This window comes from Amblyomma americanum, chromosome 3 (genome assembly GCF_052857255.1).
Source record: "Amblyomma americanum isolate KBUSLIRL-KWMA chromosome 3, ASM5285725v1, whole genome shotgun sequence".
In the NCBI taxonomy this organism is placed as follows: Eukaryota; Metazoa; Arthropoda; class Arachnida; order Ixodida; family Ixodidae; genus Amblyomma; species Amblyomma americanum.
This window is the reverse complement of record NC_135499.1, coordinates 1,067,691-1,091,325: the sequence shown is the minus strand read 5'-3', so window position 1 is coordinate 1,091,325 and position 23,635 is coordinate 1,067,691. Positions and strand designations below refer to the sequence as shown.

At 46.8% G+C, this 23,635-nt stretch overlaps 1 protein-coding gene across 1 annotated transcript in view; it reads left to right on the top strand.

Annotated features, from left to right (window-relative positions):
* Nucleotides 1-5,118: 5,118 nt before the first annotated feature.
* The window catches only part of LOC144124408 (alkaline phosphatase-like), a 231,017-nt gene continuing 212,500 nt past the window's right edge, over nt 5,119-23,635 (top strand). Inside the window, exon 1 of the mRNA XM_077657035.1 lies at nt 5,119-5,277. Within this exon, the coding sequence (XP_077513161.1) occupies nt 5,160-5,277 (118 nt within the window). The 5' untranslated portion in view covers nt 5,119-5,159. The remainder of the gene's footprint in view (nt 5,278-23,635) is intronic.

The following is a 23,635-nucleotide window of genomic DNA, read 5'->3' as shown; positions in this document are numbered from 1 at the left end:
ATGCATAGTGGTGGTTCATCAGCGCAGCAGCACACACAGACCAAGTAGGAGACGAGACACACAAACCAGCGCTGAACTTAAAGCTGATTTTTTATTGGGAAGAAGCACGTCATATATACAGTCACGAAAAAACAGCGCACATGCGCAATGTCAAGAAGACACCTAGTGGTAGTACATGGTAAAAACCGCTTTAAAAGCACGTGTGCATCCGCTGGACCGCTACCCACTATGTAGCATATTGATTTCTAGAGGCGATAATGAAACAGATGGCGTACTCACGCATCCTTCACTTTTTCCGGTAATATGAAATGCCTCAGCTACTTCTCGAGTACGCTGGTCAGGATGAGCGAACAGGACATCAGTGTCGTCAAAAAACGGCGTGCATTTGCACGTGAAACAATGTTTAGCTGGGTTGGTTTCTTTCTTCGTTAAGGAATTAGCGTGCTCTATGAGCCACGTGCGGCTCATAGAGCACGCTAATTCTTTTCTTGGAAATGCTCAATAATATTAAAGCAGCGCTAAGCAACAAGGACGAAGAAAGAAGGGAACACACACACACACAGGCGCTGATCTTACAACTGAATTTTATTTCAAGTAAGCAGGTCAATTTATACATACACAAGAACTACGCGCATGCGCTTGGTCAAACACAGATGTGCTCATTTAAAAATGCAAATAAAAACACACTGCATCAAAGGCTCGTGCAGTTGCTCGTGTAGTGTTGCGTCAGCCCACCTTCAGTAACCCTAACCTCCAAGGAAATGAGCCTGTTGCACAGAGGATAGCATATCGGCGATAACTGCACCAGCCTTTGATGCAGTGTTTTTTTTTGCATTTTTAAATGAGTACATCTGTGTTTGACCATGCGCATGTGCGTAGTTCTTGTGTACGTATAAATTGACCTGCTTACTTTAAATAAAATTAAGTTGTAAGATCAGCGCCTCTGTGTGTTCTCTTCATTCTTGATCCTTGTTGCTTAGCGATATTTTAACATTATGGAGCCAAGTGACTTTTTCGCTTACTATATTGTCCTTAATGGAGCATGAACTTTAGGACATGCAAGACGTGTTAGCAAAGTTTTGAGGGCAGAACTACGGAGGCAAGTGAGAATGCTGCAGGACTGGTTAAGTTCGGCGTGCCTAAGTGAAGGTACAGAATGTTTGGATAAGGTGAAATTTCAATCCCTTCGACAGCAAGCTGCCCAAGCGACTGAGGTATTATGGAGGTGCATGCTTGATCAAGCCCTGCACAGTGGTACGAAGCCCCCTAGAAAAGAGGAAGCAAGGAGGGAACCGGTGGTTCTTGGGGACGTCACTTTCCAAAAGACATCGCAGACCTCCGGGGCAAAGGCCCGCTTTGAACCGAGTGTCCCGATGCATGAGTTTTTGCCTCTTAACCGGCGCGTAGTAAAGAACGCGGAAAAACAGGACGAAGAAAGGTGTGTTCTCGACGCCGTAGACAGCCTGGCAAGGACCACGCTGAAGAAACCCGCCGCGAAGGGGAAAGCCATGCGGACAGGGTGGTGCCGTATTGCAGGGACAACGGTTGTTCTCTCCTGAAAGCGGTTAAAGAAGGATGCTTCGTCGTCTTACCATCTTCAAGCAATAGCGAAGAACTTTGTTTCGGTCAAAACCATCTGCGACCCGTATTAATGGCAAGGCATCCAACCTCTGTAAATCCATGGACCTCGAGAACCTGGAAATTAAGAATGAATTACTTGTCGGTTTTCTTCGCTGTGAAAACCCACAAACCTGATACTACGTTAAGACAATAGTTAGCGAAAAAGGCACTTTGCAGTAGCACATCAGTCGTTTCTTGCTGAAGTGCCTAAATAAGCTAGCAGTATCAGACCCTTTCGGTGCCAAAAATTCATTGGATGTTACCAGCTTTCTGGAAGGAGAGCAGGAAATTGCATAGGTTTTCTCTATAGATGTTGAGGATCTATTTTGTTCAGTGCCGCATATTCACCTGTTTACTGCTGTTAATGATTGCATTGAGACAAACGGCGTAATTGCCTTTCAGAATGCAGATGACCTGAGTGTTGATAATTTTGTCACACTTAGAGTTTTATATCAGCGCCACTTTTATCCAGTTTGACAACAGACGGTTTTTACAACGCCAGGGCATTTGTATAGGATCATGTGACCCTCCTGTTTTGCGCAACACTTTTCCTTCATCAATTAACACCATTTTGGCTTCACTTATTCACGATGAAACAGCCCTAAATATTTTTAGATATGGTGATGATTTTTAGTTATTTTTAACATTCGTAATACAGGTGGCTATCAGCAAGTTGCAAATGAAATTTTAGATAAGTTCCGACAACAAGGCAAAGAGCTCACTTTCACGTACGATTTGCCTGAACAAAACCACCTTCAATTTTTAGACCTCAACATCATGCTCGGAGAAAGATGTTTGCTGGTGTTACCACCCTAGAGCTAGGAAAGATTTTTTACCTTTTGATTAAGCACAGTCAAAAACTGTCAAGAGAGCTATTGCGACCCTTTCCCTGGAATTCGCCCTCCTCAAGTCATGCCCTCACATGATGCAAGCGAGCTTTCAGGGCGAGGTAGCTTGACTGCGCAAGGCAGGGTTTCCTGACCGCGTACTGACAGCGGTGACTTAGACACTGTTGCAGAAAGTTAAAGGGAGACCAAAGAAAGCAAGGAGACGACCAGGTAGCAGCGCCAAGCCAGCGATTATCCCCTGCATTCACAGGGTGTCCCACAACCTGAAAAGGGTTGGCAACAAGTACGGCGTGCCGCTGGTCTTCTCTGCGCCAGTAAATTGGCAAAGACGTGCTCCAAGGTCAGCAGTTGCAGCCCTGACAGTTCCGGCAGTGGGAAGGATCACGCAAAGCCGTACGTGTGGTGTGCCACAGGTGTGGTATACGAAATCCCCCTTAAATGTGGCAAAGTATATGTCGGGCAGACTGGCCACTGTGTGTACGAACGTACCAGGGAGCAAGAACGTTCACTTGGTAACGTTGCCGACTCGTTTGAAAATCTACCCGCCCACTGCTGCTCCTAAGAACGGCAAAAACTGTGAGCCACGACTTGAGCATATCAAAATTCTAAGCAGAAGTAAGGACAGATTAGCACGCGAATTGTCCGAAGTGTTCTTTATCAATCAAAGGGGTGACACGTGCGTCAGCACCACATCCGTCTCCCTGCGAGACAGCCAATACAGATTAACAAATAGACGAGAGGATGCAGTCTGCTCTCCCTTATCTACCCGAAATACCCCGCCCGCATGCGCTCTGGTCCTTCATTTTGTTTACTGAAGAAGTTGGAGGGGAAAAACGGGGACAAGCGATACAAAGACGATCGCTCGTCTTTGTCTCGCCTGTCCCCGTTTTTCCGCGCCAACTTCTTCACTATGAACATCAACCAACTAGCCCAACTTTCTGCTCTGCTTCATTGTGTTAAATACTGGATGGGTCAGCTTCATTAAAGCATTTGACTCAGTGCAGACCTCAGCAGTCTTGCAGGCATTGCGGAATCAAGGTGTAGAAGACTCTTAGGTGAAAGTACTTGAGGATGCCTATGACGACTGCACAGCTAGCATTGTCCTTCATAAAATCAGCAATAATAATCCTATAAGCAAGGGCGTTAGACAGGGAGACCCGATCTTGCCAGTGCTATTGACCACTTGTTTCCACGAGGTGTTCCGAGGCCTGGATTGGGAACAGTTTGAAATATGAGTTAATGGAGAATACGTAAGTAATTTGCCACAACCTGATGACACTGCCTTGCTAAGCCACTCGGGAGATGAGCGGTAAAGCATGCTAAAGGACTTAGGCAGGCAGAGCAGAACGGTAGGTTTTAAAATTAACATGCAGAAAACCAAAATAATGTTCAACAGTCTCGCAACGTGAACGACACTTCACATTTGCTAGCGAGATGCTGGAATTGGCAAGGGAATACGTGGACATAATGCAGGTTGCGATCGCTGATCCGGATCATGACAGGGAAATAACTAGCAGGATAAGGATGTGATGGAGCACATATGGCCGGTTATATAATATCATGAATAGCAGTGTACGAATATCCCTCAAGACAAAAATATACAACAGCTGTATCTTACCAGTACTCACCTACGGGGCAGCTGAACGAAAAGGGTTCAGTTTAAGTACAACGCAGTCGAGCCATGGAAAGGAAAATGATAGGTGTAACGTTAAAAAACCGGAAGCGGGCAGAGTGGGTGAGGGAACAATTACGGGTTAATTACATTATAGTCGAAATCAAGAGGAGGAATTGGGCTTGGGCAGGGCGTATATTTCGAAGGCGAGATAACCGCTAGTCCTTAAGGGTAACGGAGTGGATTCCAAGAGAAGGCAAGAGTAGCAGGAGGCGGCAGAAAGTTAGGTGGGCGGATGAGATAAAGACGTTCGCGGGATACGATGCCCGCAGCTGGCAAAGGGCAGGGTTAAGTGGAGAGATTTAAGAGAGGCCTTTCCCTGTTGTAGGTGTAGCCAGGGGGAGGATGATTATGATGGTGGTTAATTCGAATAATGCGCTTGAGAGACGGGGCATCGGACAAGATGACGATCATAAGAACTAGTGTAAAACGGATCATGTGTGTCAAGGTGCGTGTCTTCTCTGCTAATTCGAAGTCCCACTTGTGGGCGCCTTTTGTCTGTGTGGCGCCCCATTATCACTTATGCCGCACTAACTGACCGGCCAACATGCCTTCCGGCTGCAGTACTCTGCCTGCTTGCTTACTGTCGTACGCTGTTCAGCAGTTCACGGGAAAGACAAATGGCCATAATCTGAGGTAAAATTTCTAAGGAAAAGACAACTGGTTCGCAGAAAACCACGCTAGTACTACGTGTTGTTTAGCTTAAAACCAACTGGCCCAGCTGTCTGCTTTAAATTCGTGTACAAAGTGCTCTGGGCCCGGTATTCGCTCCGTCTTTATGTTTCAATCTTCCTGCTAGCCTAATCGCGGTGACGACGGGCCGTGCAAAGACCATCACCTATTCGCCGGACAACCGTCGCTTCGCTGAGCGCGATGTCGTGTTTCAACGGTGTTCTCTCTTTCCCGTACCTGGCTGCGGAGTGCGCCGCTCTGCCGGCGACGCCCGCCACTCGGCGGCGGACGAGAGAGAGGGAGTGCCCCCCTCGTCTTCGGGGCGGCGGCGGCGGCGTGGCAGAGCGATGTCGTCCTTCGCTGGCGTCGGGCTGCTGCTGCCGCTGCTGGCTGCCGCGTGTGCCGTGGCGCACGAGCTCAGCACCACTGCGAACGCCTTCCCCAACCCAAGCGCGACCGTCGAAGGTGAGTACAGGCATGCTTTCGCGCGACGCGAAACGTGGTGGCTGACCTTGTACCGCGTGGCGGGGAGAGCGGCCGGTCGAGTCACTCGCCAGGCATCGGCACGCACCTGACTTTCTTGCCGGAAACGAGTCGGGCAGGCAGCTGCTGATATGCTCGCATATGCTGAGCCACGCCAGTTGCACTTTGTAGCGGCAGTGATGCCCTCTGCCTTTCAACCCCCAGCGCAAAGACGGAAAGAAGAGAGCGGGACTTTTCTCGCGTGTTTCCTCGCTGTGTGGGTCTACACCGATTCCTTCGATGCCAGCCGCAAACAATGTGACCCAACAGGCCGCTTTCTACGCGGTCTGAGCATCAGGAACGCCAGGTTTAGTGGAACCCTCAGCTCAGACGCGCACCTTGACGCACGAGCGTTTGCCGATGCCAGCGAGATCAGTGCACGATTCACCACGAGAGCCCAAGCCGCGCAGCAGAAAGTATTCGGCCTGAATGGCTCAGGGGGAGGCCAGCGCAAGGCATTCTAAGACCTGTTAAATAAAAAAGGCATTCTGTTACCACAAAGGAACACCAAGCTTGCCAACGCTGCTACCATTCCAAACGTGAACTCACTGCTAGCCCCTACCTTGGCGCTCCGTGCACAGCTTCGCCCTCAGTGATGAATGCTGCTGAGATGGAGAGACACACTGTATGCACCCTAAGAAAATATCGAACGGTATTTTAGTATAGACTACTTTTTACCTGATTTGCGGACCGTAATAAGCGTTCCCACTTTCCAGCCGACCGGTATTAGTCGTTTCCGCGACTTAGAGAGGGAGCATTAGTGTATAGTGTATGCAGTATGCTGATATTATTCTATTTGGGCGCATAAACGGCCACATCGAGGATCTGGACTGATACACGGATCGCAACGGGAAGTTAATCCTAGAACTCGGTCAGCAGCGCAACCAATTTATTGCAAATAGAGAAACTAGAAGTAGGGGACAATCTCGTAAAGACCTAATGTCGCAGGGAATCATAGCAAGCTCGTAGAAATAGAAATGCGCGAGGAGGTACTGGAGTACAGTTTGGGAAGGGACCATAAACGTTTAGTCTTCAGATGAGACCAAGAGAGAAACGCTGAAGACACAAAAACGTAACGCAACATTAAACGACGAACAATTATAGCCCCAACAGCAGCGGGAGTTGAGTAGGAAATTGTGAAGCGCGAGAAAACTGAGACTATCATCTTAGCTACGGCTCACTAGGAAAATAAAACAAGTAAAAGTGGCAACCTGATGGAAAAGGAAGAGAAGGCCGCGAATCTGGTAAAATTAGGCCATCAAACGGCGACGGGTGGCTTCAAAAGAGCACACACAGCAAAGAAGGTGCAGCTTTTTCGGGAGAAAATAGACCAAAAATTGCAATCTTACCTTGAAAAGAACCCTGAGGCACACATCCTCGTCCAGGGTAAAATAAGGAATTAAAAAAAAAAAACTGCGCCGGTACGAAGACAACAGAATGGACAAAAAGACCACATGCGTTGTTGATTGTGTTGTCTCTCGTCCGTTGCCTTCGAAGCGCCCCACTGTTTTCAGTAATGCACTAACCCGCCCCACAGGCTGTTATTCTCAGTACAATAAGGAAGTTTTCTGATCGCTGAATGGCTCAGGTGCGTGATGCAGTTATTTCCGAACCATTCGCACTAAAACTGTAACATAACCGTTCGTCCTACAGTGTACCCGGTGGTTTGATCCGATTTCTCGTTGCATATAGCTTACATGTGGTAAAGGAGGACAAAAAAAATTCTGGAGTCTTGTAAGCCGTCTCGCTAAAAAGAATCGGCGAGAGCTGGAATGCATTCAAGGAGCCTACGGAAAATGCTGAAGGAGACGTCGCTGCGAAATACATTATCTCAGTTCTAGCTCAGTCATTTAGGAGCGATGATAGGGTAATCAAGGAGCAAAACAGGGAAGTATAATAGGAGGCAGCTCAGAACTGACCAATCGTAACTGAAAAGTGGTGGAATAAGATATTCCTAAATGCACATCCGCAGGGATAGACGAAATTCCAAATCAAGCTGATTAATCATCTTGGTTCAACAAGCAAAAAAAGACGTTCTAAAAGCATTGGAAACAAAGATAACAAATGAGGAAATTCCGGACAGCAGGGAACAGTAGGGTAGAATGAATTTAATTTAACTTGTAACTTCATTGGTGCGCTACTCATAGGTACGAACAGCACTAGAGGCAAGAAACAGAGAGAGAGGGCGCCAACTATCAACTGATTTTGTTCCGCGGGAAACACATATCATATGAACGGTTAAAAGGAAAAAGCGATTAAAGAACACTCAAACGTGGTGGCCTCAGGTGCTCAGTTAGCTTCTTTTTTTTTTTGAGGATGAGCATGCGCGGCGGTTCAGGCTCATGTCCTTAAGAAGTCGACTTCTCGCTTCGTCAACGTGACTGAAGGGTTGCTTACGCACGTGTCTTCATTCTCTGACGTCATGCAAAATGCTCCAAACAGCTGCCTTTTCATCTTATCCTGCGACCGAAGGATGACAGTAGTGTTGTCAAAAAATGGTTTGCACTTGTCGCGTCTGGAGCTGCACGTCGCAAAATTGCGTGTCGTTGTTAACAAGCGGCATAACCAGCGATGCTTCCGGAGCCGTACGCTCAAGCATCGTCCTGTCTGGCCGACGTATGCCCGGCCGAATGAAAGCGGAATTTTATAAACCACTCCCGAAGAGCAGGGCAAGAACTCTGCACATGTGCTCTCACGGCTTCTTGGCTTCGGGTTGTTTACCTTTGCACACGCGCCCTTTGGTTTATTTGGTGCAGAAAACAATGTTGCGACATCGTGCCGTTCAGCAACTTTCTTCAGCCTATGGGAGACAACGTGCATGTAAGGCGAAACCTCTGGCCGCCTATCTTTTTCTTTCTTAGTCCTTTGTTTTCCTTTCATGGCTGACTTGAGGACGCCTTCAGCCACTGAAAACAGCATTTACGTTGGGTAGCCTGCTGCTTTCAGCCGCACAGCTTGCAGTATGATGCTGTCACTGACCTGGTGACGACAATGGCTTTTTCCCAGCCTGCGTAAATAAGACATCGCGATGCCGCGCTTGACAAGCTTCGAACGCGCTGAGTCGAATGGCAAAGTCCCTTCTCGGTTCTGCATCTGAACGACCAACATAAGTGTAGTCCTTCTGAGATGAAAATGTCCAGGTAGTGGAAATTTCCTTCCTTCGGGACTTCATGCGTGAACTCGAGTCCGGGATGCGCTCTTCGAAACTGGCGCGTGATGGTGTGTATGAAGCCTTCCGTTGCGCATTTTACACGAGCGCAAATTAAGAAATCGTCTACATATCTCAAACATTTCACCGCCCCAAGGGGCTTTAAGGTCTCATCATGCTGTCTAGCTATCTCCCCTAGCCAAGCACAGGTCGCAAAGCACTAGCGCTATGCAACTGCCGCTACACATTCCATCTTTCTAGAGAAACACTTCACTTGCGAACTCGATGAACAGAGAGGAGAAGCATGTCGCGAGGAGAGCCACAAAATCCGAGGTGCTCACCCTGCTTTCGTTCATGAATTTCACTGCACCCAAACTCAGTTATAGCTGCCTCCACAACTTCAAGCATTTGCTCCCGTGGCACGTTGTCGAATAAATCTTTGATCTCTGTGGAGCAGCAGGACACTTTCGGATGTTCCTGTAGAAAACCGATCAAATAGTCCGAATTTCGGATTAGAAAGGGATCTTTCACAGGCAGCTTGTTCGGTTCTTTTGCGAATATCCTGCGAGTATCCTTTTGGCAGAAGAGTGCAAATACGGGCTGGTTGGTACATCTTTAACGGACTAGATAAGGCAGCGCTACGGAAGACGGGACAAGAGAAGGACGAACACCAGCGCTGGTGTTTGTATTTATCGTGTTTCGTCTTCCGTAGCGCTGCTTTATCCAGTCCTTTCGGCGCGTACCTCTACCTTCCACATTTGTCCAGAGGGGGCCATCTCGCTTGTGTGTCCTTACCAAGAAGAAAACATTTAAGCATAGACCTCTGCTTTCCATCATGTCCTCAGCAATATGCTCTAGGCCCATTGATTCGCAATGCTATTGTACTTGCTTTCGGATGGCCGTCTAATAATAATAATAATGGTTTTTGGGGAAAGGAAATGGCGCAGTATCTGTCTTATATATCGTTGGACACCTGAACCGCGCCGTAAAGGAAGGGATAAAGGAGGGAGTGAAAGAAAAATGGAAGAGGTGCGTAGTGGAGGGCTCCGGAATAATTTCGACCACCTGGGGATCTTTAACGTGCACTGACATCGCACAGCACACGGGCGCCTTAGCGTTTTGCCTCCATAAAAACGCAGCCGCCGCGTTCGGGTTCGAACCCGGGAACTCATAATCAGTAGCCGTGACATTCCTTCGGGAAAATGATATGGAGCTTCTGATGCGGGACAAAACAGGAAAGTTTTCTGCCATTGGAGTAAGTCAGTACAACGAAAAAGCCGTAGAAGCGATTCTACAGAACTTCAATAGGCAAGAGAACTTTAACGAAAAACAGCAGAAGCCCATCCTGAACCCGGGAACTCCGGATCAGGCTGGCCTTCCGCGGTTTTCGTTAAGGTTCTCTTGCCTCTTGAAGTTCTGTAGAATCGCTTCTACGGCTTTTACGTTGTACTGACTTATTCCAATGGCAGCAAACTTTCCTGTTTTTTCCCACATCAGAAGCTTCGTATCATTTTCCCGAATGAAGGTCACTGCTTTTTCTGGGGCCCAGCGTTCTTGGGCCTAGTGTTTCCTGGGGCCTAAGTTCTAGTAGTGGTTTGCCTTGCAACGCAGTTTAAGCCCTCCAATTTTCATGCCCCCTTCTCTTCTTTTTCGGCTTTGTTAGCTATTGCATAGGACATGCATAAGAGTTCGTCAAAAGGTGTTACTGAATGCTGAGCAGCGTGGTTCAGTCCTCTGTTCAAGTCTCAAGGATTTTGCTGGTAGTGGGCTCCCAGCGAGATTCACAACATCGGTTATAAAGGGAAAGGAGATAGGATGAATATAAAATTCTTCAGATTGATAGTGTCGCGAATTGGTAACGCGTCCCCGAGTTTCCGAAGGGGAACGCTATCTCATGCAGGTTCGAACGAAACAACAAAGAGAAAACAAAACGAAGCCTTATTTATAATTTAAAGCAAAGGGGCCAATAAGAAACGGAAACGAAAACAAGAAAAATACGCACTCAACACACGTACAGCCACACAGAATAAAAAAATTAATGTGGATTAGCTCAGCTAATTCAGGATATACAAAGCGTAAGATGGCGGCGTTCACAGTTCATTGGCGTTGGTGTTAACAATGTTCTAGACGGCGATGGCTTTGAGGAAAGGAAGGGCGCATAACTGGCTCCTTGGATATACGGACTCCTCATTCGTGCTTTGATACATGCGGTAGCGGTGAGAGGGAGATGTGGCCTGAATGCATTAGCGCTGACAGCGTTGTGGCTGACATGGCGCACAGCAGCAATAGCGAGGCCGCAGCGTTCATTTGGTGATCAATCTCTCGCGATCAACCAGTAACTGCATGCGACCTCCCAGGGTGGCAGGGAGGGCGCGCTGCCTGTCCAGTGTGCGGAACGCAATCAAAGCAGGCTTTTGCAGTTGCACACCAACGCCACGTACATGAAAGCGAGATTGAGGTCTCCACTGATCCACGGAGCCGGTTGTGCGCCTTTCGTTTCGTGAAAATGAACGGCCTTTGCACAGTTGTCAACGCCAATGAACTCTATGAACGGCGTCGGCTCACTTGTTTTGTTTGGTTTCTGAGGAAAGGAAATGGCACAGTAACCATCTCACATATCTCCGGGGACACTCGAACCGCGCCGTAAAGGAAGGGATAAAGGAGGGAGGGAAAGAAGAAAGAGGAAACTGAAAATTGAATGTTAGATTTTGAGGAAAGGCGCGGGGCTGCGCAGCGGCGGAACACCTGCGGCTCCGTGCTATTAGTGGCGCATGCGCAGTAGTGACTAGGGAGTGAGAGAGAGAGAGAAATATGCGCGGCGAGGCGCGCGTTGTGACGTCATGTGCTTCCTGGGAGCACCGCCACGGCGAAATCGCAAGTTCGCGGCCAGTAAAGCTTTCGCTCTAAAAGGAAACAGTTCACCAGGTACTGAGCGTCCAAGGTGAAGCGGGGATGCCTTGCAGACAGGGCGGATGCAGGTGGATGTAGTGCGACGCGTCGCTGGCGTTGCGTCGAAGGAAGCGGTGGAAGGGAGCCAGGTGGTAGTAGGAGCGGAGAGGACTGCAGGAAGACGCCGATGGTCCCCCGACAACAGCCCGAAGAACTTGGCAGCAGAAAGAAAACGCGTAGCCGAGACCCGTCGACGGCGTTCCGAAACACCGGAGGCTTAATGCAGGCTATCCAATGGTGCCTTTCGGCAGCACTCAGTCTATCGGCTGCCACCTCCACGCTTGCAAGGAACGCAGGAGGCTTGCGTTAATGATCCAAGGGAGGTCACGGCAGCACGGACCCAACGTCCGACGGCTGCCACCTCCACGCTTGAATGACTCGATCCCCGCTTCGCTGTCTCCCTTCACGCCTCGGTTTTCTGACACGTCAGCTCTCCGCTCCTCGTGCTCGCCACGTTCTTCGTCGCCTCGCACACACCATTCGCAAGCGCACACGCGCAACGCTGGGCTGGCACGCGCAGCGCTCCGCTGTCCGACGCACCATTGTGGACGCACCGCGTTCACAAATCCCCCGACGATTTCGTGTGCACATCACATATAAGAATAAAATCTATTATCCACAGGCCGTGAAATTAAAAAATATAGCCATGGATGGATAGGAACTAACACTGAAGGATGCAGGTGTCTGTCGTTAGATAATTGTTACCCTAAAGGTAATATACCGAGATAATAGATTTAACATTGCATAGGCAGGGACAAGAATTACAACTGTCCATGTGCGGAAAGGATTAAGGCAGCGTTGTCCTCTTTCATCGCTTCTAATCATGCTTTGCAAGTTGAGCATCAAAAAAGCTTACAAAAACTAATCTAGATTATAATAAATACCCCAGGTTAGGTGGAAGGCTGAAGGGCAGTTGCTGATCGGTTTAATCTCATCTTCGGCCCAGCTGCCCAGTACGACAAATGTCGAGGTACGGAATGATAAAGAAGGTTTGGCCTCTTTCACCGTCGCTATTCCTGCTTTGCACATTAAATGTGGATAGAAGGCTAAAACAAAATAACTTAGGTTATAGCAAAATAGTGAACACCATGCGGAAAGCTGTAGAGCAGCGGCTGACCGCATTATTGTCATCATCATCACCGGCCCGACGTCGCCCACTGCTAGAAGAAAGCTGCCATTTCCCCCCAATTAACGTTGTCCCGTACAACAAATGTCGACGCTGAGTTGAGTTTATTTTTTCCACAAACAATGAGATAAAAATGGTTGTGGGGGGATACAAGGGGGAAAAGCTGCGCAGGGACAGCTTGACTGGCCCCAAGTACAAGGGAGCAAGGGGCCCATACGGGCCCCGAAACGTCAATGGTTGTTTTTTTTTCTTTTTTCCTTTTTTAGCGAGTGCTCCTCTTTTCAGTTATTATGTCCTTCCCCCCCCCCCCCCCCCCTCGCCCGGTAGACGGGATTCTGTCAAACACTCGACTAGGTACGCATATGATAAGAAAGAGTTGTCCTCTTTCACAATTGCCATTCATGCTGTCCACAATAAATCTGGACACAAGGCTCACATAAAGTAATCTAGGTTATAATAAATAATAATAATAAAAAACAAATAATAAATAATAGGTTATAATGGCCACTCCCCCGGCGCCCCTGTTTTTATCAATGAACATTTATGCCCGACATTTAAGCAGTTACTTGGAATGGCCATATCAAAAAAGAAGGAGCATAAGTGGAGCTTTGTTTGGATCAAAAACGGAAAGGTGCTTGCAAAGAAAGATGAGTCATCTGATGTTCATATCCGACAAACACAGGACCTTGATATGATTGTTTAAATGGAAATGGCGGTGCCCCCATCTGATGTAAATGCTGTTGTTCGTTCCCACAAAGATATCAGGCTGACATGCTTTCACCTTAATATCCGTTCCGCAAGACATAAAGAAGAAGAATTGGCCACCTTTTTAAATGAATTTTCCTTTGACTTCGACGTGATCATGTTAACGGAAACATGGTATACATCAAAGGAAGAAGTATACAAACCCCCATGTTATCAAAGCTTTTTCCTGAACCGCTCACACAAAATTGGTGGTGGTGGAGCAATTCTGGCGAAATGTTGACTGGGTTTCGAACTGATCTCAGAGCTCAGCATTATCAATGCAGATGTTGAGTGTCTAACTTTGAAATTTCGTAATTACATGTGCTGTGTAATTTACCGGCCTCCTGATTCTAATTTAATTAATTCCTTCGTTTTCCTTGACAATATCCTGGAATCCGTGAAAAAAAACAGGTTCAAAGTTATTCTTGCAGGAGATTTTAACATCGATATTCTCAAACCCTCGCCTGCTCAGAGTTATTTTCGATCCTAGAATCAAATGCACTCACCGTTTTTACAGAAACTCCGACCCGTGTCACCGCCCGCACAGAAACTTTAATCGATTTATTTATCTCGAATATTGACGCAAGCCATGTGCATTCGGGTGTGCTTTGTAGTGATATTAGTGACCATTTTCCTATTTACATGCTCTAGAAGACACTCATAAAGTAGCGCACGACGAACCTTCCTTTACTATACAGAATATTACACCCCTTACACTTGACGCATTTCTAACGAGCATCGCAAACATCAGCTGGGATTATTTGTACCACTCTGAGGACGTGGATGCAGCCTACGAGTTGTTCATTTCTATATTTAAAATGATTTATAAACAACTTTTCGAAGAAAAGACTGTCAGGACAAAGGGAAAAAAATCGCAAGCCCTGGATTACTAAAACGCATCTAAAGATGATAAAGAACAAAACAAAGCTTTTTTAAAAAATTTCTGAGTACTAAATCTTTGAGTGGCTTGGCGAACTATAAGCAATATCGAAATAAGGTGACTGCACTTTTTAAACGCGAGAAAAGAGCATTCTTGCAAGATAAATTTCTTGCAAGATGAAGCCTGTAAGAGAAGCTGCGACGTTTGGAAAACTTAATCATTTATTCTGTCGTGCATCAACTGTACCTCCTGTCAGTGGACTAATTCTTGAAGGGCACCACATACAAGGATCAGAATTGGCAGAAGCATTCAATAACTTTTTCATAGACATTGTCGGTAATGTGCCATCATATGATACTGTGGGGCTGGATATAAGACGTAATACTGACAGTATTTTTCTTTGACCAACTGATGAGCATATAATTTGCAGAATTTTTACTTCTTTCAAGAACAGTAAAGCCTGCGATATTGATGGCATTCAAATAGCACCGGTGAAACATGTTATCAGTCTGGTAGCTCCTGCACTTACCTACATATTTAACCTTGCATTGTTTTCTGGGCAGTTTCCCAAATTAATGCAGATTTCTAAAGTCATTGTGCTTTTTAAAAGTGTAGACAAAGATAATATGTCAAATTATATAGGCCTATATCCATCCTACCAGTTTTTTCTAAAGGTTTAGAAAAGGTTATCCACAGTAGACTAACGAAGTTTTGCGCTAAATTCTCCTTACTTTCTTCATACCAGTACGGGTTTTTGGAGGGCAAGTCTACTGAATCCGCCTTGTTGATGCAAAAAGAGATTGTTTTGAGTGATTTAGAAAATAAACAGATATGTCTAGGTGTATTTATACATTTTTCTAAGGCATTCGACCGCCTTAATCACCAGCGTTTATTAAGAAAATTGGAAATTTTAGGCATTCGTGGCACGCCTCTGTCCCTTATAAAGTCATATTTGCAGCATCGTCTGCAATGTGTAGAAATAACAAAACAGGCCTCATCTTTTTTTACAATTAAAGCCGGTGTTCCACTGGATAGCATTTTAGATCCGCTATTGTTTCTTTTGTACATAAATGAGATCACGAACATCGACAATACACCAGAGTACATAATATACGCAGACGACACAACTATGCTTTTTAAAGGCGACACTCCTGATTCAATAATTCCAGTTGTAAACAATACACTAGGAAAACTGAGGGCTTGGAGCGAACAAAATTCTGTAATCATAAATACACAAAAATCAAAAGCAGTCATATTCCACCCCAGGCAACGTATAATTTTTAAAAACTTTGATTTATGCATGGGGGACTCCATTATAAACGTTTCACATTCTGTTAAAGCACTAGGAGTTATTTTTCACTAAAATTTGAGTTGGAACGCTCAGATTGACAATGTTGCATCTAAACTTTCAAAATGCACGGGTGTTCTTGCAAAATATCGCTCCTGTTTACCGGTGTCAATCAAACTCATAGTGTACAATGCACTGTTTTTGCCCTATCTCAGTTATTGTTTTTTGGTCTGGGGCAGTACCACGGAGACAAATATCCAAAAACTTTTTCGACTACAAAAGAAAGCAATTCGTTTTATTGCAAATGCTGAATACCGAGCTCACATGGACGAGTTGTTTACCCGCCTCAATATCATCAAAATTCCAAAGCTCTACGAATAATGCTTAGCTACAAGGTATAAAGAATCCCTTCACCATATCCATGATAGCTTTCTAGACATGTGTGCGCTAAAACCAAATGATCTAACATCTCTCTTCGAAATCCTGAATTTTGGTGGATCCCTTTTTCACGCACTACATATGGTGACCAAGTGCTGCGCCATAACGTTCCAGTACTGTTAATAGGCTTATCTTGAACAACGTCTGTATTGACACCTGCAATAAGGAAGACATCCGGGACATATGTTTACGATTGTAGTGTTATTTATGTTGTTTGTGCCTGAGACAGCAGATTAATCACTTGATGCACTTCTGTTTGTGGTATATTTTGAGATCTAGTGACCGCCTTGCTTGACATGTTTCTTGAGTTACCAGAATGTATATCTTAAATGCCAAATGTTTTGCGCTTTATTTCGCACGCAAATATTATTCGTGTTTTTTTTCTTGTTTTGTACATGTGTCCCCCTCGCTGCAAACCATGTATACGGGGGGGTTCAGGCTGTTTCAAGTGGAAGTTGTTTCCACTTTTTGCCTGAACCAACCCTCATCATTTTGTGATGAAAATAAAACGATTGATTGATTGATTGATTGATTGATTGATTGATACAGATTAGGTGTAAAGCTGCAGAGGAGCGGCTGACCGCTTGAATGTCGTTGTCATCGAACCATCTGTGCCCAATACAGGACAAAGGCATCTCCCATATTTTTACAACTAACTCGTTTCTGTACGACAATTGTCTGGATACGCATATGATAAGGAAGGTTTATCGCCTTGCACCGTTTCCATTCGTTATTTGAACGATAAATGTATATAGAAGGCAAAAATAAGGTAATCTATATTATAATAAATAGCACAGATTAGGTGTACTGCTGCAGAGGAGTGGCTGACCACTTGAATGTCGTTGTCATCGAACCATCTGCGCCCAATACAGGACAAAGGCATCTCCCATATTTTTACAACTAACTCTTTCCTGCACGACAATTGTCTGGATATGCATATGATAAGGAAGGTTTGTCCCCTTGCACCGTTGTCATTTGTTATTTGTAGGATAAATGCAGATAGAAGGCAAAAATAAGGTAATCTATACGATAATAAATAGCACAGATAGTGTAAAGCTGCAGGGGAGTGCATGACCACTTGAATGTCGTTGTCATCGAACCGTCTGCGCCCAATACAGGACAAAGGCATCACCCATATTTTTACAACTAACTCATTTCTGTACGACAATTGTCTGGATACGCATATGATAAGGAAGGTTTGTCCCCTTGCACCGTTGCCATTCGTTATTTGTACGACAAATGTAGATAGAAGGCAAAAATAAGGTAATCTATATTATAATAAATAGCACAGATTAGGTGTACAGCTGCAGGGGAGCGGCTGACCACTTGAATGTCGTTATCATCGAACCATCTGCGCCCAATACAGGACAAAGGCATGTCCCATATTTTTACAACAAACTCTTTTCTGTACGACAATTGTCTGGATACGCATATGATAAGGAAGGTTTGTCCCCTTGCACCGTTGCCATTCGTTATTTGTACGACAAATGTAGATAGAAGGCAAAAATAAGGTAATCTATATTATAATAAATAGCACAGATTAGGTGTACAGCTGCAGAGGAGCGGCTGACCACTTGAATGTCGTTTTCATCGAACCATCTGCGCCCAATACAGGACAAAGGCATGTCCCATATTTTTACAACAAACTCTTTTCTGTACGACAATTGTCTGGATACGCATATGATAAGGAAGGTTTGTCCCCTTGCACCGTTGCCATTCGTTATTTGTACGACAAATGTAGATAGAAGGCAAAAATAAGGTAATCTATATTATAATAAATAGCACAGATTAGGTGTACAGCTGCAGGGGAGCGGCTGACTACTTGAATGTCGTTATCATCGAACCATCTGCGCCCAATACAGGACAAAGGCATGTCCCATATTTTTACAACAAACTCTTTTCTGTACGACAATTGTCTGGATACGCATATGATAAGGAAGGTTTGTCCCCTTCCACCGTTGCCATTCATTATTTGTACGATAAATGCAGATAGAAGGCAAAATAAGGTAATCTATATTATAATAAATAGCACAGGTGTACAGCTGCAGAGGAGCGGCTGACCGTTTGAATGTCGTTGTCATCGAACCATCTGCGCCCAATACACGACAAAGGCATGTCCCATATTTTTACAACTAACCCTTTTCTGTACGACAATTGTCTGGATACGCATATAATAAGGAAGGTTTGTCCCCTTGCACCGTTGCCATTCATTATTTGTATGATAAATGTAGATATAAGGCTAAAATAAGGTAATCTATACTATAATAAATAGCACAGATTAGGTGCAAAGCTGCAGAGGAGCGGCTGACCGCATTAAATGTTGTCATCATCGAACCGTCTGCGCCAAATACAGGACAAAGGCCTCTCCCATATCTTTACAACTAACTCTGTTCTGTACTACAATTGTCTGGATACGCATATAATAAGGAAGGTTTGTCCCCTTGCACCTTTGCCATTCGTTATGTGTACGATAAAAGTAGACAGAAAGGTAAAATAAGGTAATCTATATTATAATAAATAGCATAGATTAGGTGTAAAGCTGCAGAGGAGCGGCTGACCGCATTAAATGTTGTCATCATCGAACCGTCTGCGACCAATACAGGACAAAGGCCTCTCCCATATCTTTACAACTCTGTTCTGTGCGACAACTGTGGAGTTACACATATGATAAGGAAGCTTTATCCTCTTGCACCGTTGATATTCGTTATTAGTACGATAAATGTGTATAGAAGGCTGAGATAAAGCTATCTAGGTTATAATAAATGGTGCAGATTAGACGGAAAGTTGCAGAGCAGCAGCTGACCGCTTTAATATCATCATAATCAGCCTGACGTCGCCCACTGCTAGAAGAAAGCTTCTCCCACGTGAAAGTGAGAGCCAGTTGCGCTCCCGAGTTCCGATGCCTGAGCGGAGGCAGGCCTGGGTTTATACGCAGGTCGGACCCACGAAATCCGGCACGGAAGGATTGTACCTACAAATTGCAAAGCGTTTTCAAATACATGCTACCTGCCTACGAACACGGGGGCGTGCACGTCTGGCTATCGGCGCGCCTGTTTCGTGTTGCGGAGGAACCGGAGTGTGGGGGGGGGGGGGGATTTGTAGCAGCAGCAGCGGCTATACGCAGCAGGAGCAGCACCAGCTGTCGAAGATGATGGCGGCGAAGTGCAGCCGAATTGAGCGCTCTCCTCGTGCTGACGTCACGCCCCGTTCGGCACTCCGCCATCATACGTTCTAGAACTTAAATCAGCCAGTAAATCAATCATTTCCTTCATCGGTCCGACCTCATACTGATTGGCGCGACAAACTGGTGACTCCGGACGTCCGCTCGAACACCCGCTCCTACCATGGCCGACGCCTCCGCCATGCCCGGTGACGGACCCTCCAGCGCAGTCTCTGCGCTGTCCCTTCGCCTTCCTCAGTTCTCGGAGGCCGATCCTCAACTCTGGCCGATCCTCAACTCCGCCCCCCGCGGCCCCGTTTGACACGTTGGCTGCTGAGCTCAACAAGCGAACAGCCGTCTCAGAACATCGCCGCCTGCAGCAGCTCATCTCCTCCGAAGAACTGGGGGACCGCGAACCAACACAGTTGCTGCGGCGGGTCCAGCAGCTCCTGGGCGACAAGGCTGCCACCTTCGACCAAAGCCTTCCTGCGTGAGTTTTTCCTTCAGCACTTGACGTCGTCGGTCCGCCTGGTGCTTGTGCGTGCCCAGGGTTTGTCTTTACAGAGCCTCGCTGAGCTGTCGGATTCCGTCATGGACATTTCCTACTCCACAATTTCTGGTTTCGCAGTAACCCAGCCTCCCAACCCGCCATCATCTCTTCCCTCCCGCGTGGACCTTCAGAGCCTCCGTGACGGCTTCCACGCCCAGATCACATGTCTCTCCGACCAAATCGCCGCACTGTCGACTTCCCGTCGCCAGTCCTCACCTTGCCGACATAGTGCTACCCCACCTCTTCAAACCAGCGAGTGCTGGTACCGCCGCTCTTTTGGCGAAGCAGCGCATCGGTGTACGCCGAAGTGCAGCGGAATTGAGCTCTCTCCTCGTGCGGGCGTCACGCTCCGTTCGGCTGCACGCCATCATACGTTCTGGCACTTCAGCCAGCAAATCAATCATTTCCTTCATCGTGCGGGCCTCATACTGATTGGAGCGACAGGTTTACAATTCACGAGTAAACTCACCTTGAGGGGGCGCTGCGAAGTTTGGCAACATAATCGCATTTCAGGAGTGATTAAGAAAAATCGGGGAAAATCAGTTAGTTAGAAAATTCTTCAGGTACCTGTACATGAGAAACGTTGACACAAAATGGAGAAAGCGAACTCTAAAACTGACCAGTAGATGTCTGGACAGGAATTGGGGACAAATCAGCAATTATCGGTTAAGAAAAAGGTTAAAGAAATAGAGAGTGCTCTGTGGAAAACAGGGATGCTGACAAATCGGCACTGGGAACGTGCAGGATCTTTAAGCAGGAAATTGCCCAAGAAAATATCTATAATAATAGCAAGGAAAACTCTTTTTTGTTTGAGGCCAGGACGGGACTTAGACATATCGAGTCAGTTACCATGAGATAGAAACGTTGTGCGGTTCGTGTGGAGAGGAAGAGGAAACGCCTGAACACTTTTTACTCTTCTGTAAAGTGCTTCACCCTACAGCGTAAAGCAGTGAGGCTGATTTATTCAAAGCATTGGGTTTTAAGGACAGTGAAGGAAAAGTAGATTTTAAGCGGGTAGAAGTAGCCAAAAGAAAGTTATCTGATCGGTGGCTAAAATAATGACAAGAGTATAATTTTTACGAGTCATGGGCAGGTAGCTTGAACCACCACCCGATTTAAAGCGTTCAGCGTTATCTATCCATCCATCCATGCAGAGCTGAGTGGAGGTTTACGAATAGCTCGTCTGTAGTGCCTAAAAGATATTCCTCGGCTCGTCGCTTATCAATGCATGAGCGTTAGTTGCTTGTGACGAAAATCTCGCTGGACTTATCGCGTCGTTAACGGTAAGCACTTAATTTTGACATTCTCTGAGGGCATCAGAGACTATCAGACCAAATTTTGGGCCACGGCGTGGCTGTCATGGCCATGGAAGAAATCGAAGGCCGTGCTCTTGCGTCCTTCACGCCTGCCCCAAAAGTATTCCTGAGGTACGTGGACGACTGCTTTTGCATCCTGAAGAAAGAAGCATTGCATGACTTTACTACTCACCTCAACAGTTTGGAGCCTAGCATACAATTCACCGTTGAAGAGGAAATCAACGGCCGCCTCCCATTTTTAGATATACTCGTTTCCAGAGAGTCCTCACGTCTTAATTTCACCATTTACAGAAAACCCACGCACACCGGCCGGTACCTACATTTTAAGTCCGTTCACCCTGATTGCCAGAAACGTTCTGTGGTGTCATGGCTCCTTCGACGAAAAGAAATGTGTTCCAGAGGAGAAGACCAAATTGCTGAAGATGTGCGTGTACGGCGTGACTTGTCCACATGTGGCTATCCTGTACACGTCATGGACTCCGTACAGCGCCAAATGGAACGTCCTAGGCTGCAAGCTAGTCCCGCTACCCAGAAACGAGCCGCGATTCTCTATGTCCCTGGCATCAGCGAACCTTTGGCGCGCATATTACGGTCCTACGAAGTCAAGACCGCGCATGTGCCAGCTCGAAAACTGAGGAGTCAGCTTGTGCACGTCAAAGACAAGCTAAAGAAAGAAAAGTTCCCAGGTGTCGTGTATTCGATACCCTGTGCGGACTGCCCTTCTGTGTATATCGGCGAGTCGGGTAACTTTGAACGAAGAATACGGGATCACCAGAGTGACGTCAGAAACCGGCGCGAAGGTCAAAATGCGCTTGCCGAGCACTCGGTTTCCGCCGCACACAACATAGACTGGGCCGAGGCACGTGTGATTGCAAAAGAAAGGGACAGCAAGTCACGGCTCTATCTGGAATCACTGATTATTCAGACGACAGCGCACACGCTCACTCGAAATGACGGGAACTTGCCCCCAATCTACGCCGGGTGTCTGGGGTCACTCATGCGCCGTGTATAAATAAAGGACGAAGCTACGTTATGCCTCATTGTGCACAAGGCTCCCGTGGGGGAGTCGAAACGTCATCCCATCTTTTCTTTTGGTCGGCGCCTTCTTCTTTCGTCATGTACCATCCCGACCAGACGGGTTTCCGTCAGACTCTAGACTTCAGATATGTACTTTGCTGCAAAAAGTGCTCGATACGAAGGACCTAGGTGGCTGGGGTGGGTGGCATCTCAAGTAGCTTCCAAGGCATCTACTGTATTCTTATAGTTGAGGTTAGGCGTCTACTTTTCTGGTTCCATTTGTTTGCTTCATAACGTTCGCAGCGGAGAAGATATGCTGCAGTGAGCTGTAAACAAATAATTCATTATATCGCCATTTCTCCCCGAAAGTTGGGGCACGCGCGCTCGAAACATACGACGCAGCCGAGAACGCTGTGCGCGAAAGTGGCGCGGAATATTCGTTCTTACGTCAAAGGCGGGGAGTTTCAGAGCACACTGACGCCTTCCTGCCATTCCTAAAGCCCAGCGCGGGCCTTGCCTGGGAACCTTAACACCAGTGCCATCTTCCCCGTACGGGGCCGTCTGCAGCTTGCAGACGTTGGTGAGTGGCGACACCACGGGTTCCCGAGCATCCGCAGGGACATCCCCGCAGAGGGATGATGGTGAACAGTGCATCACCACGGACCCGAGCACCCGCGCTTCGCCGTGCGTGGCATCGCCGTGTCCGGGGAAAAGGGGATCCTGGTGGTTGAGCCGATGCCGAGCGTTTGGACCCTTAAGGCCCCTCGGCGGAGGCAACACACCACTTTGGCCCCAGCTTCCTGTAGACGGCACCTCCGGCCTGACCCGACCGGGGGAAATCGGCAGTCGCCTTTTCCTATCCTCCCCTCCATCTTTCACTTTCCTATCTCTTTCTCACAACTCTCCTATCTCCTACTCACTTCTTGGGTTTTTCCTTTTTTCCTGGCGGCGAGGGTTAACCTTGTGTGACCGACTACCCTGAGTTGCGTCATATTTGGTTATAGTTGAGGTGTACAGCTGGCATGGGCAGGAGTTGCATTCAAGTTCCTGTCCCGTCCCCTTGTTGGACTCCGTGGTGGGTGGCTGGCACCATGACCGAATAACTAAATTTTCTTCATGGCTCCCCCCCTTTCGTAACCTGATCGCTCTCTGAAAAGAGGGCGGAACGAAGCAACAGACTTTTTCCCGAAAAAGAAAACAACCTTCCCAAAGTTCCATGTCATACATAGTACAGTAGAAGGAAAGCAGGCAAGAATACTATCCCCCTTTCTTGTGTCAAAGTGCCTAACAGATGCACTGGGCCCCGGATATAAGCTATCGAAAATGGCCAGTGGCGACTTATTACTAGAAATCCGTGACCATACCCAAAACTCCAAGATCTCAGACATTCTCTCTATTGGAGACATCCCAGTCTCCATAACAGCCCACAGATCCCTCAATACCGTCCGTGGTGTCACCTCAGAAAACGACTTCATTCATCTAACAGAAAAAGAAATGCTAGAAGGTCTCAGCGACCAAAATGTCACAGATGTCTATCGAATTAAAATCCGCAAAGACAACAAAGAAATAGATACTAAACACCTGGTACTCACAATCAGCACAAGCACATTACCTGAAACCATCGAAGTCGGATACCTTAAAGTTAATGTCAGGCACTACATTTCTTCTTTCACTCCCTCCCTTAT